The 14,801-nt window shown below is 35.9% G+C and overlaps 1 protein-coding gene across 1 annotated transcript; it reads left to right on the top strand.

Moving 5' to 3' along the window:
* The first annotated feature begins 264 nt into the window (after positions 1-264).
* LOC120216989 (pollen receptor-like kinase 3) lies at positions 265-2,203 on the top strand. The gene is made up of 2 exons (XM_039214242.1): positions 265-1,534; positions 1,614-2,203. Exons 1-2 carry the CDS (start codon positions 268-270, stop codon positions 2,201-2,203), a joined length of 1,857 nt encoding a protein of 618 aa, XP_039070173.1. The 5' UTR covers positions 265-267.
* Positions 2,204-14,801: the final 12,598 nt, after the last annotated feature.

The raw sequence follows: 14,801 nt of genomic DNA, 5'->3' as shown, positions 1-14,801 counted from the left end.
ATGCAAAGATAAATTAGCACAACAACAACAATAACAATAATTCGGTAATAAAAAAAAAAGAAACAAAGAAGATAACAACAATAATTCGGTAATAAATAAAAACCAAGGATAACAATAACAAAAATGCAAACCTAATCCGAAAATCGACGGACGGACGCTATGAGATTAACACACTAACAAAGGAAAGCAATACGAAATTTTTGCAGGATAGCTCCCACAATAATACTACTAAAAGCTCATTGCCGAAACCCATCGGATGCCTCAATAATGGCGATGGGTAGGATTTTGAGGCAATTTCTCCCGTCCTTGTCTACAGCATTCGTGCTACTGTTTCCATTGGCATTTTCTGCATCAGATTCGGAGGCCTTGTTGAAGCTCAAGAAATCATTAAACAATGCCGGTGCTCTTGATTCTTGGGTGCCAGGATCCGCCCCTTGCAATGGTCCCAAATGGTCTTGGAGAGGACTAGTCTGTCAGGGGGGCGTTGTCACGGGTTTGAGTCTCGATGGGATGAGATTATCGGGAACTATTGATGTCGACGCCTTGGCTCAAATACCGGGTTTGCTTACTTTCAGTGTCGAAAACAATTCTTTCACTAACACCATTCCCGGATTCAATCGTTTGGGTGCTTTGAAGGTCCTATCCTTGTCGAGGAATCGGTTTTCGGGCGAGATTCCATCCGATTATTTTGTGAAAATGGCATCTCTGAAGAAAGTTCGGTTGTCGTACAACAAGTTTACCGGGAAAATTCCAGATTCATTAGCTCATTTATCTAATCTCGTTGGCTTACATCTCCAATACAATCAATTTAGCGGACGTATTCCGTCTTTTGATACCCCAAATTTGAACTCTCTCAATGTATCAAACAATCGACTCGAAGGCGAGATTCCTTCCAGTCTGTCGAAATTCTCTGCTAGTTCATTCATTGGAAATCCAGGTCTATGCGGAGGACGGATTGGTGTTAAGTGTTACTCAACTCCAAACAAAACTTCCACAAAGATCATTGCTGGAATGGTCACGTTAGGAGTCATTATTCTACTTTTGGTGATTATATTCTTTGCAATTCGATGGAGGAAAAAGAAGCAAACGGTTTCATACGTGACACCAAGTGGAAGCTCTAAAGACGCAGTCGAGGTGCTGCAACCTAAAACAGAAGGAAGCATCAAGAGTGCAGACCCGGACAGTAACGTTTCCAGTCCCGGAAAGGCCAGTGTAGCCGAATTAGTCATGCTGAACGATAAAAAGGGTGTTTTCGGGTTACCGGATTTGATGAAAGGATCGGCGGAGGTGCTCGGAAATGGACCGTTGGGGGCTTCTTATTATGTTAGGCTGGCCAATGGAGTGGAGGTGGTGGCGAAAAGCATCAAGCAAATGAATGCACTAGGGAGGGATTCATTCGATGCGGAGGTTAAAAAGCTCGGAAAACTACAACACCCCAATGTTTTGACACCTTTAGCTTACCATTACCGTAAAGAAGAAAAGCTCTTCGTCTACGAGTACCTTCCGAAAGGCAGTTTGCTTTACTATTTGCATGGTATTGAATTATAAATTTTGCCTTTGTTCCTTAAATACCATCCATATTGACTTCTAATAAAACCATGAAACCGTGCCAGGTGATGGTGGCAAATACGGTTGTGAACTTGATTTGCGGACCCGAGTGAAGATTGTGCGAGGAATAGCAGAGGGACTCGACTATCTTCACAATCAATTTGCTTCACGAGACGTGCCTCACGGGAATTTGAAATTAAGCAATGTTCTACTGGGTCCAGATAATCGTCCATTGCTGTCGGACTATGGATATCACCCATTCCTAAACGTCGACAGTTTAGATCGCTTGTTTGCTTATAAAGCTCCGGAAGCCATACAAAAGCAAACTGTGTCCTTTAGAACTGATGTATATTGCCTGGGAATCATCATTCTTGAGATGATTACAACGGAACACCCTTCACAATATGTTAACGATGGAAATGGCGGCACCGATATAGTCCAGTGGGTGGCATCCGCGTTTTCGGAAGGGAAACAAACTGAATTGCTTGATACCAAGATCAAGGGCTGCCGGAATTCAGTCCGTTGCATGGAGAAGCTCCTTCGTGTAGGCGCACTTTGCACTAAAACTTGTCCCCAGCAGCGATTAGACATTGAAGAAGCCATTAGACTGATTGATGAGATAATTCTAGAATTGAAACAATTTGATATAATCTAGATATCTCAATATTTGTTATGTCAAATCATCAAGAATCGAGAATCATAAGTCGTTTGATATGTTGAAATCATTGAAACTTTTTAATTTTTTTAAGAAGATAAGTTTTCTCTTATCGTACAAATCTATGACGAGATATAGATAAATATAAATTAAGACTACTACCTCTTTATATAATTAATGATTAAATCAAGTTTTAAGTATTTATAATTTTATTCTTGATCAAATTATAAATATAATGTATATATTTTGTTTCTATGACACAAAAGGATTGCATTGCGAGTGGGAGTTTTACTTCCGGGGTGTCCAAGAGTGCATTGCGGGAAAGGTTGTAAGACTTGCAATGCTATGTTTGGAGAAGTTCATAGGACTAAATCAAAGTGGTTCAATGCCACGTTTGAAGAGGTTCTAGATTTTGTTCCATTTGTTCATATCGTCTTGCAATTCTGTACGTGTGTAAATGATACGAAACATCATTTCCACCTCGACTCCAATTGCTTCTCCATTAATATATTTTTCAAAACGGTCACAATTTCAACGGATAACTGATCATTAAAAACGATATGGCTCTGAATGTTGAACGCAACACGGATTCACAGCTAGGTTTTTATGTCACTCTGTCTTGTCTTCTTCCAAATCCCCATTAGACGATGTTTCGTTGCTGCCCACAACTGTTCTAGCTTCTGGTGCACTTCTAAAATCTTTTGAAGGTGCTGAAGAGGTTTTTATGAGTGTCAAAGTAGAATCTTCTTTGTCAAAATCTTCATTCGCTTCACCGGAGTACGCATACATACCTATTAAAATGGGAAAAACCAAAAAGCAAGTTGTTAGAAGCTGCAAAAACATTGAAGCAAGTCTGTGGATGGTGCTTGGTAGCTATCTTACTGTTCAACCTTGTAGTCATTCTTTCTCCACGGCTGATGATCATCCTTCCCAAATCATGGTCTTGGGTTGTCTTCCTGGGCTACCGTATAGATATTATACTAAGTCATTATTTCGGCTCCTTGTGGTTAAACTTGGGACTGTTATCAAGATAGATTATAATACAATGATGGGTGAGCAGGGAAGATTTGCACGTTGTAAACATTAATTTTTTTATTTTTGTTTTATTATTATTATTATTATTAATATTAGTATTATTATTATTATTATTAAATAAAAAAAATAAATATTACAAGGCCCAAAATTGGGGCCCGATTACAATTACAATCGGCCCAGCAGAACCCAAACCCTTTAGGGTTTGTAACATTCAGCTAGGGTTTTCTAAACCCTAGCTTCCAGACGCCGCCGCCGCTCTAAGAGTTCCAGTGAGTTCCAGCCGCCCCACGCCTCCAACTACTTCCAGAAGCCCAAGCCAGATGTCTCGTCCAACCGTTGCCGACGTTTCAGTACTGCCACGACGCCTCCGACGAACATTCCAGAAGCTCTGCTGCCACGACTCTGACCGTCCACGTCGCAGCTATGGGGTGAGTCACCACATAGTTTGGTGACTCACCGAAGCTTCCCTCTCAGGACCGGTCCGACGACAGTCTCATCAAGGTTATAAAGCCACCACTACACAGCGAAAAAAAAAAAGACCAACAGCCACGGAGCAACCAAACAGAGAGCAGAATACAAGAATAAATCAACAACCAATAACCAGAAAGAAGAGGAAAAGGAGCATCTTACCATCGTAGAAGCCTTTAAACCGTCTGGAACAACCGGAATCATTGTAAAACCGAAGGTAAAACCTTCGATTTATTTTAGATCTAGAACGATCTAGAGCATTTTAGGACAAACGGAGGCCATATTCGGCCTTAGAAGGTCGAGATCTATGCTCTAGAGTGATTTAGGAGTTCCGGTCACCGTGAGCGGTGGCCGGCGGTGGCGATCGGCGCCGGAAACGGAGGCCGGTTTTCTCTTCCGGCGAGAGAAAACGAGAGCTTCTCTCTCTAAAGAGAGAGAAGCAAAACCAGAGAAGTGAGAAAGATGGCCCTTAGGGCCGGCTTAAATGGGTATAAATACCCTCATCAAAACGACGCCGTTTTGGTGAGGGTATCTGTGTAATTTCACATATGGGTAAACCATTTCAGCAGTCACTATAGTTTGTAATCCTTACGATTTAATCACTGAAATTAATTTCTAAACATTTTAATTCAGTTTTTGAATTTTATTTTATTATGTTTTAGTCCTTACCAGTATTAAATAATATATTTAGGTAAATATCAAATTTAGTCCCTTATAGTTTAGTATTTTTTATTTTAATCCCGTATTAATTAATTAGGTTAAATTACACTATTAACCATTATCTTTCATAATATTTCAAATTATTATCTTTATTTTTGATACTTTATATTTAGCTTTATAATTTTAATTTCTTTTATTTTGATCATTATTTAATTACAATATTATTTTGTTATCACTTTTATATTTTAATTATGGCTTTAATTATTATTTTATTATTATCTTAGTCTTATAAATATATTTATATTAAATATTATAAAAATTATAATTTATTTAAATCATTTTTATGAAAAATTATTACATTTTTAATATTTATTTATTAATATCGAAGAAAAGAACTGTCTTAAAGCACCTAGAAGTTCTTTTCTGATATTCTTAAATAAATAAATATCCTGTTTTTTTAAATTATATATTAATTATTTTTTTAAAAAAAAATGTTTTTTTAGTTATTTATTTATTAATATCGAAGAAAAGAGCTGTCTTAAAGCACCTAGAAGCCCTTTTCTGATATTTCTAAATAAATAAATAATTTATACATATTAACATATTTTCTTTAAATTATTTGAAATAACATAATTATGAATTAAATATATTTTGAATTTTTAAATTTTTAATGATAGAGACAATTTATAATTAAAAAAAGTACCAATTTTGGGCGTTGTAGGGGTGCTAATCCTTCCCTAAACGTAACCGACCACGAATCCCTTTTTATTTCTAAAAAGAATGAATTTTTGGTTAAAACGCAGATCAGTTTATCTTTTAACTGATGTTTTCTTAAAACTCTTTTAAAAGATAATTTTTTAGGTATTCGACCTACCTGACCCAAAGGCCGATGGCGACTCCCAAATTATTTTCAAAACCATTTATTCACATCACTTCTCCCGTCAAGTAAAAAATTCGTGCCCAGACGAAAACCGGTTACGACAGCTTGGCGACTCCGCTGGGGACCGTCAAACTTTAAAATCAATTATAAATTGTCTCTATTAATTAGAAATTAATAATTCATTTATTTAATTTTTAATTCTTTTCTTTTAAATTTTTATTATTTATTATTATATTAATATTGTTTTTTTTATTCAGGTATTAATTATTTTATTTATCTGTTAGAGGTTTGAACATTTCTCCTCACACACAACACTTGCATTGCATAACATAAAGCTCTATAATTGAGTTTGTCCCTTTTCTGTGGGAGTGAAAGCGACGTCTTCGTGAGAATTTATTCTCCGTGTTAGACCTAGCAAGTAACTTTCGGGGTTCATATGCTCTATGTCTTCGTGAGAATTTATTCTCCGTGTCAGGTATAGAGAAATGTGTCCCCTCGAATTGAACTCGATCCGTTTAAGTCTGTAATGGACTAGGATTGAGGGTTGACAGCCCAAGGGGCATCAACAAGGACAATTTGAGTACCTTTACTCCTATAACTGAAACTCTGCATATAATAAACCCTAGAAATTCACCTAACTTAAGACAGTATTGAACCTTTGTTCATAGGTGTACACAAAGGAGAAATAAGCTCTAGCTTTTAATTTATTATTATTTTTTCTCCCTGAATAAATGCATACGAACTAGAAATCATGCGGTTAGGTTAATTTTTCCAAACAAAGCATGGAACTAGAAAGCATGAGGTTAGGATTTATTATATACCATGATAAATAAATTTTTTTCTTTCAATTAGTTGGTATTAACCATTTTATTTTTTTCTTATTTTCCCATGTATGTTATTTTTGCTCTAATTTGTTTAAATTATTTTCTTTTGTTTGCATTGCATGATTATGACCAAAAGGTGTTAACTGAAAAGACTGTTCATCAAATTAGAAAGAAATCATAAATGGACAAAAAGTTCTATGATCAAACAAAATATGATGCGGCCAAGAAAAGACATCCCGAGGGAACTCTGAGGATAGAAGAGAGCTATGCACCTAGAGATCATGTGTTCATTAAGGAGCAAGAGGAGATACGAGAAATAAGAGAGAAGATATCCAAGATGATGGATAGAATATCTGTTTTGGCCAAAAGAGAAGAGATTCCTGCACAGAAAGAGAGAAAGCTTAATGAACATAATCCTGCAATCTCAAATATGCAAGGGACTTCTGATCCTAATCAATTGGAGAAGTTACAGACAATCATCATCCGTATTCACAAGTCATCTGGAGATACCAAAGAAATGATGACAATTGTAAAAGCTCTCAGAGAAGAGAAGAAATCATGTAACCTGAAATCATCGAAGTTTAGTATGCTCCCGATATCTAAAACTCAGGTTCAATCCAAGACAAAAGGCGGTTCTCATATTGATGCTATACCTATATCATATAAAGAGTTGTATGAAAAGCTATTTGAAGCACGAGAAGTGGATCCATATTATATAAAACCATTCCAACCTCCGTATCCAAATTGGTATGACATCAACGTTCACTGTGAATATCATGCCGGAGCTCAAGGACATACCATCGAGAATTGTCTTGCCTTCAAACGCCGAGTCCAAAGTCATTTAGATCATGGAACCTTACAATTTATGGTAAATAATCGACCTAGTTTGGAAATCGAGGGTCCTGATAGATTAATACCAAAAGTCTTCAAATGTAAGAATATCAGTAGGGGCGCCCAGAGAGAAGAAGATTTGCTGAGGTTTGAAGCTCAAATACGTCATTTGAAAATTGAAAACGATAAATTGAACACCAAAATGGAAACCATACATGAAGACTTCCAGAAGGTCAATCAAGCCTTTCAAAATGCTGGTATAGGAAACACCCCAGAAGAGTGGATAGCAGGGGTCACCAAACTGAAAAAGAGTTGCAACATACATGAAGATCTTGTCCAAAAACTTTTTGAACACAAATGTTCTCTCACAAAGGAAAATGATCAACTCCAAGAATTGACATAGGAGATGAAAGAACATCAGAATGTCATGGAAGAAGCTGCAGTCCAGACAAGCAATATGGCCCATAAACTAATAAACTAACTTGGTTTTAGAGAAGAAAATGGGAAAGTTATTCCCTATATGTAAAGTTTTGTTAGGACTGAAAGTTGTCCCCTACATGTAAAAGTTTTGTTTGATGTACTAAAGCTTTTGTGTTCAATGAAATCTGTTCTAAGATGATCACTCTTAAGTAACACCTTTTCATACATGCATTTACATTTTGTATCTGTGCATTTTCATTTTGTATTTTTACTTTTTATATATTTGAATTGCACATTTTGCATTCTTATTTTTCCATTTATGCATTTTTCACATTTTTATTTAAGTACTGTTATGTACTTTAATTACAAAAACATGTAAATAATTCATGAAAGGTTCTGTAACAGTAAAAACCAAGACCATTCATTCATATTACTTTACCATCATCATGGAGCAATCTTATAAGGGACTACAAGACCAGTGGCCAGAACAATTGACAGGGTTACCTCCGGATATAAGGAAAGAAACATCAGATTCAGTACCAGATGGATCAAATCAAATTATTCAGTATGTGACATCTGATAAAGAAAAGATAATTTATAAAGAGCAACCATGCTGTCAGATTGAAGAGTTGAAAATGGTAAAACCCTTTGGGGCATCCCAATTGAACCTAAAGAATAGCCTTGTTCATTATTCGCAATATGAGGAAAGATTCAAGAAGATGGATGAAGCAATCAAAAATATGAAATGTGGTGATACTTCCCACAAAGAATTAGAAGCAAGAGAGCTTAGCTTGGTTCCAGATTTGATTATTCCCCATGAATTCAAAATACCTGATTTTGAGAAATATGATGGCAACAGTTGTCCCTTAATCCATTTGAGAATATTTTGCAGAAAAATGGAAGGATATTTGAGTTCTGATGATCTATTAATTCACTTTTTCCATGATAGTCTTGTTGGCCCAACAGTAGTCTGGTACAATCAGTTGACCCAAGAACAGATCAAGAGATGGGTAGATTTAGCTGATGCATTTTTGGGACAATATCGGTATGTTAAAGGCTTAGTTCCAACACGTATGGATCTTCGAAGAGTAAAGAAGAAAACCAATGAAAGATTTCAAGAATATGCCCTAAGATGGAGAGGAGTGGCAGCACAAGTTCAACCTCCCATGTTAGAAGAAGAGATATCACGTATGTTTCGTGATTCCCTTCCCGCTCCTTTCCGCAAGTTGATGTAGGCAAATCCGACAAAGGAATTCGAGAATCTTGTGACAACTGGAGATTTAATTGAGAATGTAATCAATGAAGAAAACTCAAAAGTCATATCCAAGAGCCCAACTGATCAGAAAACAAAAGCTGATGATGTAAATGTATGTCGCATCCAGAATCCCCGCAACTATAAAAGAAAAAGAGCAAGTAACTGTTCGGATCGACCAAAGAAAGTCATGCGATCAAGAAAAACTTTAGAAGTGTTCCAAACTTCTATTTCAGACTTATACCCTCATTTGGTTAAAGGTCAATACATCACACCAAGACCAACTAAAGTGACATCAAACCCTTCTGCTCATAGCTATGATCAAGATAGTGTTTGTAATTTCCACTTGGGGGTAAAGGGGCATTCTACAGGCGATTGTAGGCCACTGTTAAAAGAAATTGAGATGCTTGTTGACAAAGGGGTTTTGACACAAGAAATGATCAAGAAATGGGGGGCAAATGAAGAAAAGAACCCTGATCCTATTACATACCATTATAGGAGTAATGAGGCATAATAAAATAAATAAGTGGAAGTGTTATCTACCACTGTAGTACTTTCTATTTTCAGCATCTTGTTTGAACTTGTTTTTGTTCCTTTCTCCGCTTTTTGTGCAATAAATAAATGTGTGTTGCTTATTAAGGTTATGAGCAAGGAATCAAATTTTAATCTTGAGATTATTGAGTATCAAGTAGATTAAATGTTCTTTTAATTTTTCAAGAGTTATAGATCTATTGGCAAGTGGTAAAATTATATCTTTAATATCCCATCCAATGCCAATTACTCAAACCAAATCCTGACACTACAAAGATTCTGAAGAAATGTCTCCACCTGTTTTTACACCTACTCCAGATGTTTACCTTTTCGGGTATAGTTGATTGATGATACTACATTCCACCATATACATAACTTCAAAAGTCACACATTTGTCTTTTCGAACATAAAACCATCATAAACCAAAAGACCTCAAAAGAACCAAACTTTCAACTATTCGTGAATTTTACTGCAAGAAGAGACGAGATGAGGCATCAGGGACCAACTCATTGATGATAATTTCGAGTGATTAGGGCATACTCAAAGAAGAAGGGGAAAGTGATTGATTGAAATAAATATATCATGCATTAATTACATTTTTTTCATGTAAATAAAGTTAATCTTGAATATTAATCCCCCTGTATATACCTCCTTTTACAAAGGTTTCTGTGTATGAGATGACGAACGACATTGTTTCATTTATCCTTTTATATATATAAATATATCATTTGTTGTCCCCACTTGAGCCTGAATAATTTTTCTTCTGATTCAACCCTAACCAAGGATCACCCTCAACATTAGGGGGCAAGATGAAGGATATTTGTTCACAAGAATAAAGATTGTCAATACATTTTTATTACGAAGACAAGTTTCCATGAAGTCAAGAAAGTTTTGAACTACAAGGTATGTCAAATACAGAGTGCTTGAAGATCAATTCAATCCAGAATAATGGAAAACCTCCAAAATGCAAAAGGAAAAGGAGGTGCTTAAAGCAATTGAAGTATTGTACTCATCCAGCAAAGAAAGAAAAAAGAAAAATCCAGCAAAGAAAGGAAAAAAGAAAAAAAAATAAGAAAAAAAAGGGGAAAGAAAAATAAACAGAAAAAAGAAAAAAAAATTGAATCAAGATGGGTGAATTATTGAGCCTCAAGTTACAGGGTTGATCAAGTACAAACAAGAAAAGCAAGAAATGCTGAAGATATGAGAAAATGGAAATGAATCCAAAATTTGGCAGTCTAGAGGGATCCAAATGATGGAAAAATCCCCAACAAAGCAGATCCAAGTTAAGCAAGGCAAGATTGATGGCATCAGAATGAATTGATCCTTGGTTTGATGACCCTTAAACACTTATTTGGGCCTTTTTATCCTTTTTTTTTCATAACCATAAGCCATGGCCTACGTTACATACCTGAAAAGTCCATTTTAATCATACATGGATTTCTAAGTAAAAGAGAATATCTTCAGAATTCATTCCGCCTCTCAAGATTGATTTTTATTTGCAAAAATTAGTTTTTAAAATCTTTAATGCATGATATGAAAAATGATAAAAAGGGGGTTCAAGATGTAAATTTTTAAATAACATCTTAGAACTAAAGGAGGATTCGAGTTGAAAACCTGAAAAGGCGGCTCGAATATTGAATGGTGCAACAAACGACATAAGAGATGATCTTAAGCTCTTAAATGAAGCACCACACATCCCAAAGACGTTCCTGAGATTCTGGAATCAAGAAGTATCTCTACAAGATGAGCATAACAACCATTTCTTCAAGTTAGTGTAAGCCAAAACGACATACTAAACCAACTTGAAAGAACCTACTTTACCAAAATCCACCCACACCTCAAATCAGTCAATAATTTTGACACTTGCCATAGGACTATGATTTTTGAATGATTTAAAAGTGTACTTGATTTATTTGATATTTATTAAACTCGTTGTTTATGATTTGATTATATTGTGAACCTGAAAGGGGCAATACTTTGTAAAATTCTTCAATAAGCAAAGAAAAAAAAACATTTTCAAACAGGACAGTCTCAAATAGAGAAGGTCCTTGAAGCAAATTGTTGCTTAGTCTACCTCTGTTGAAGAAAAAGAATGAACGAGGCCAGAATAATGAAGCACTTCACATTTTTGAAAGCAAGTGGTCCAAGAAGCCAGAAAGTCTGGAGAATTGAACTTGTGACACTCTCCTATGACATTATTAGCAGCTCATCAAGAAAGATTATCATTTATCTCATGCTGAGGGCGATAAGCATTACCAGACAGATTATTTTCCCCAACCATCAATTCATGTTCTCTAAAAGATTACATCATAGAACCATGAACAAGTCACCACCTGCACTCTGGTTATACCGTGATGCTGGCTCAAGTCTTGATATATCATTACTACTTCTTCTATGCCGATCACTTTCTTTGTCAAGATGATATCCATTATGTCCTTCAAAAGATTGCTGAATTTGAATTTGAGGACTTATGGCACAGAATAAGACATTGGAACAAATTCTACATTTGTATGCCGTACAGGATTCCAAAAGTTGAGATAACCAGTTTTACCATCAACTATACCTTTTCATGGTTAGGGAAGAGTGGGATATGGCAGTGTGTATTTTGGAGCAGCAGAAGAGACAGTTACTGTGGCAGTCATTGCAAGAAAATGCACCAGCAAAAATCTTCTATTTCATCCTGATGATGTTTATTTCTTCCAGTAAGGTTGTTACACTGGATGTCACCGACAACAAGGTCGAATTCGACAAATCTACTCATCAGTTGCTCCAACCGATCATTATTCAGTTCTTGCACATCTGTTTTCAAAAATATGCCAAGACAGTAGAAGACAGCCTCTGCATTATTGATCCCAGAAGAAAAAAAGAGACAAGACATTGATATCACCAGAGAACATGTCTCTAGCAGCTCCTTATGTATGGTTTTTAGGGAAACCTAGAAGCATTTCTACCTCATCAGGTTCAAGTGGAACAACTTTATTTCTTCCAACCCATACCAGATTCCATTTTCGGCACTCATCAAGAACATACTTCTGGACACTCGAAGGTAGCTCATCGTCATAAGCTTCAAGAGCCTTACAGATCTGTTCTGCCAATCTGGAACTTATTGTACATGTTTGTAAGCAGTTCAACTTTGTTCTTGGATCCCATGAAGACTATCATTTCTTTGTCAATGGAAAAATATCATGTATAGTGCATGGAGAAAACAAGATAAGAGGAAATCTGTTCTCATTTGGCAGAATTATGAATATAGCCCTTTTCAGTGTAACAACATGAAAATGTTTCGAATCTACAAATTCTGGTTCTACATCGAATAAGTATTGTGATATTCCAGTCCAAACATTAACTGGAGCAAGTGTCATGTGCTCATAATAGAAATAAGAAGACTCAATAGCATCTTCTGGAAGTGTTCTTTGAGTTATCTGATCTGGTTTGGTATGAACCCCAAAACCAATCATTAGATTTGAAAGATGAATTTGCTCATAGTAGAAATAAGGAGACCCAATAGCATCTTCTGGAAGTGTTCTTTGAGTTATCTGATCTGGTTTGGTATGAACCCCAGAACCAATCATTGGAATTGAAAGGTGAACTGCATGATCATCTTCATTAAGAAGCTTCTTTTCAAGCTTCTTTTGCTTCTTCCTTTTCCACAAATCATGGCCCAAGTTTCACCTTTGCTTGTAATTGGGATCATTGCATAATGGCTTCCTATCTTCTACCATAAGAAGTGCATCAGTAACCTTAGCCATTTGATCAGCACATATAAAATCTGTCAATTCTACAATTGATGAATCTGAACCACATCTCTCCATGGTTATTGAAGCCTCAACCTCTGAGAATCCCATTTTTGTCAAGTATAACAGTTTACTCTCCTCATCAGAATCAGAATTCATGATTTCCTCTATATCAGAAGAACTATCAATATCTGTGAAATCATCCTGAAAGATCGCTTCATAATCAGATGAGTTGTTATCAGGATCAACATGTTGCATGGGTGCAGATTTTTGATGAGCTTGTACCATTGTATATGTAGTCTTGCCATTGCATCAGATTATTGTTTGCATAAATTGGTTTCTCTCCCACAGAAAAGTATATTTCAGATATGGCCTTCACTGAAAGATGATAAGCCACTGTGTCAGCCTGGAACGTATTACCAAGCTATTTTTACTTCACTGTCTGACTAAATCCCTCCAGATACAGAAAATGGTCACCTCATTCAGAAGACACATATTTCAGACATTTTTGTCAGAATGATTGAATACTTCTTAAGTTTGTGATAACATGAAAAGAATTTCAGTTACTTGATAACACTACTGTTTAGTGACACCAGAATGAGAGTATTCAAGATAAATAGATTTGGGGCACGAATAAAGCTACAAATAACTACAACAATTCATTGTCAAAATTGGACCTCGTGGGGATCATGACATTCCAGTCAAACAGAGATTGAGAGTGAATCAGATAAATCTAGAGGGATATCTTGAGGGCCCATTTCAACCAGAAATAGAATATTGGGGCATTTTGAAGGCTAACAGCAATATGAATATTTGGGCATTCTTGGAGGCTCATCTCAACAAGAAGTAATGTTGAGCACACTTTTAACATCTGTATCAGCAAATATTGAGGCATTTTAAAGCTCACTTCAGACAGATCCATGTGGGGTATTTTGAAGACTCAGATTAACAAGAAGCAAATATTGGGGCATGCTGAAGACCCTTTTCAAACAGAATCAGAAATGTTGAAATATTCTGAATATTTATCAGCAAAATGCTGGGGCATGCTGAAAACCCATTTCAACCAGAATCAGAACTGTTGATGCATTTTGAACACTTGTATTAGCCAATGTTAGGGCATGCTGAAGGCCCACAATATCTTGTGTAAAGATCATTGACTTGAACAAATATTTCCAATGAGACAGAAAGATATGAAGAATGAAAATGGTGAAACAGTGACAGTCGAGCTGACTATACATAATTGCTTCGTTCATCAGGCAATTACATTATGATCATGATGTTGAATAAATGTTTACTCAGCAAGTATGTTTTCAAATACCTAATCTTCTTAACCGTATGTCACATGACAGTGTGTTCTTTGATAAACTACATTACGGTTGCATGAATAAAGATGATCCCTAGGTAGACTACTTGATCCAGGGTTCAGTTCCTTAAGATCTCAGCATTGAATTTGGCCTTCTGTGTGTCGGTGATAATTGAAAATATTTCTTTGAGATTCCTAGCAAATAGTTTCAACCATACTATTGAGATTATGAAGCTGTTTTTCACATCATTTTTTTGCTTCCTTGATGACATTGAAAAGGGAGACTCGACTCTCACTTATATTACTGTTATTCCTGTTGTTATTTGGGATCATCATTGCTAGCCAAGATGAACTGAGTTTTCATCTATTTTGGTTTTATCATTTGTATTTCATCCCCAGCTGCAAAAATTCCACGGATACCTTTCTGTACAATTGATCCTACAGTTGATGTGTTTCTACTTCCTACAAAGATCATTATAGAAGAAAATGTGATCAATATCACATTTGTCTTTGCCCGAGATGATATCAAGATCAGTTAGTGTCTCCTATTCAATTCGACACCATCATATCTTGTAAATTTGACCAATTTTTTTGTCATACCAACATTACACTTGAATCCCCACTGAGTTTTTGTTCTCAAATGGTCTTGTGACATCATTC

The sequence above is a fragment of the Hibiscus syriacus genome, unplaced genomic scaffold, assembly GCF_006381635.1.
Source record: "Hibiscus syriacus cultivar Baekdansim isolate YM2019G1 unplaced genomic scaffold, ASM638163v2 tig00110174_pilon, whole genome shotgun sequence".
NCBI lineage: Eukaryota > Viridiplantae > Streptophyta > Magnoliopsida > Malvales > Malvaceae > Hibiscus > Hibiscus syriacus.
The sequence above is the reverse complement of the archived record's forward strand: the minus strand, read 5'-3'. Positions and strand labels throughout refer to the sequence as shown.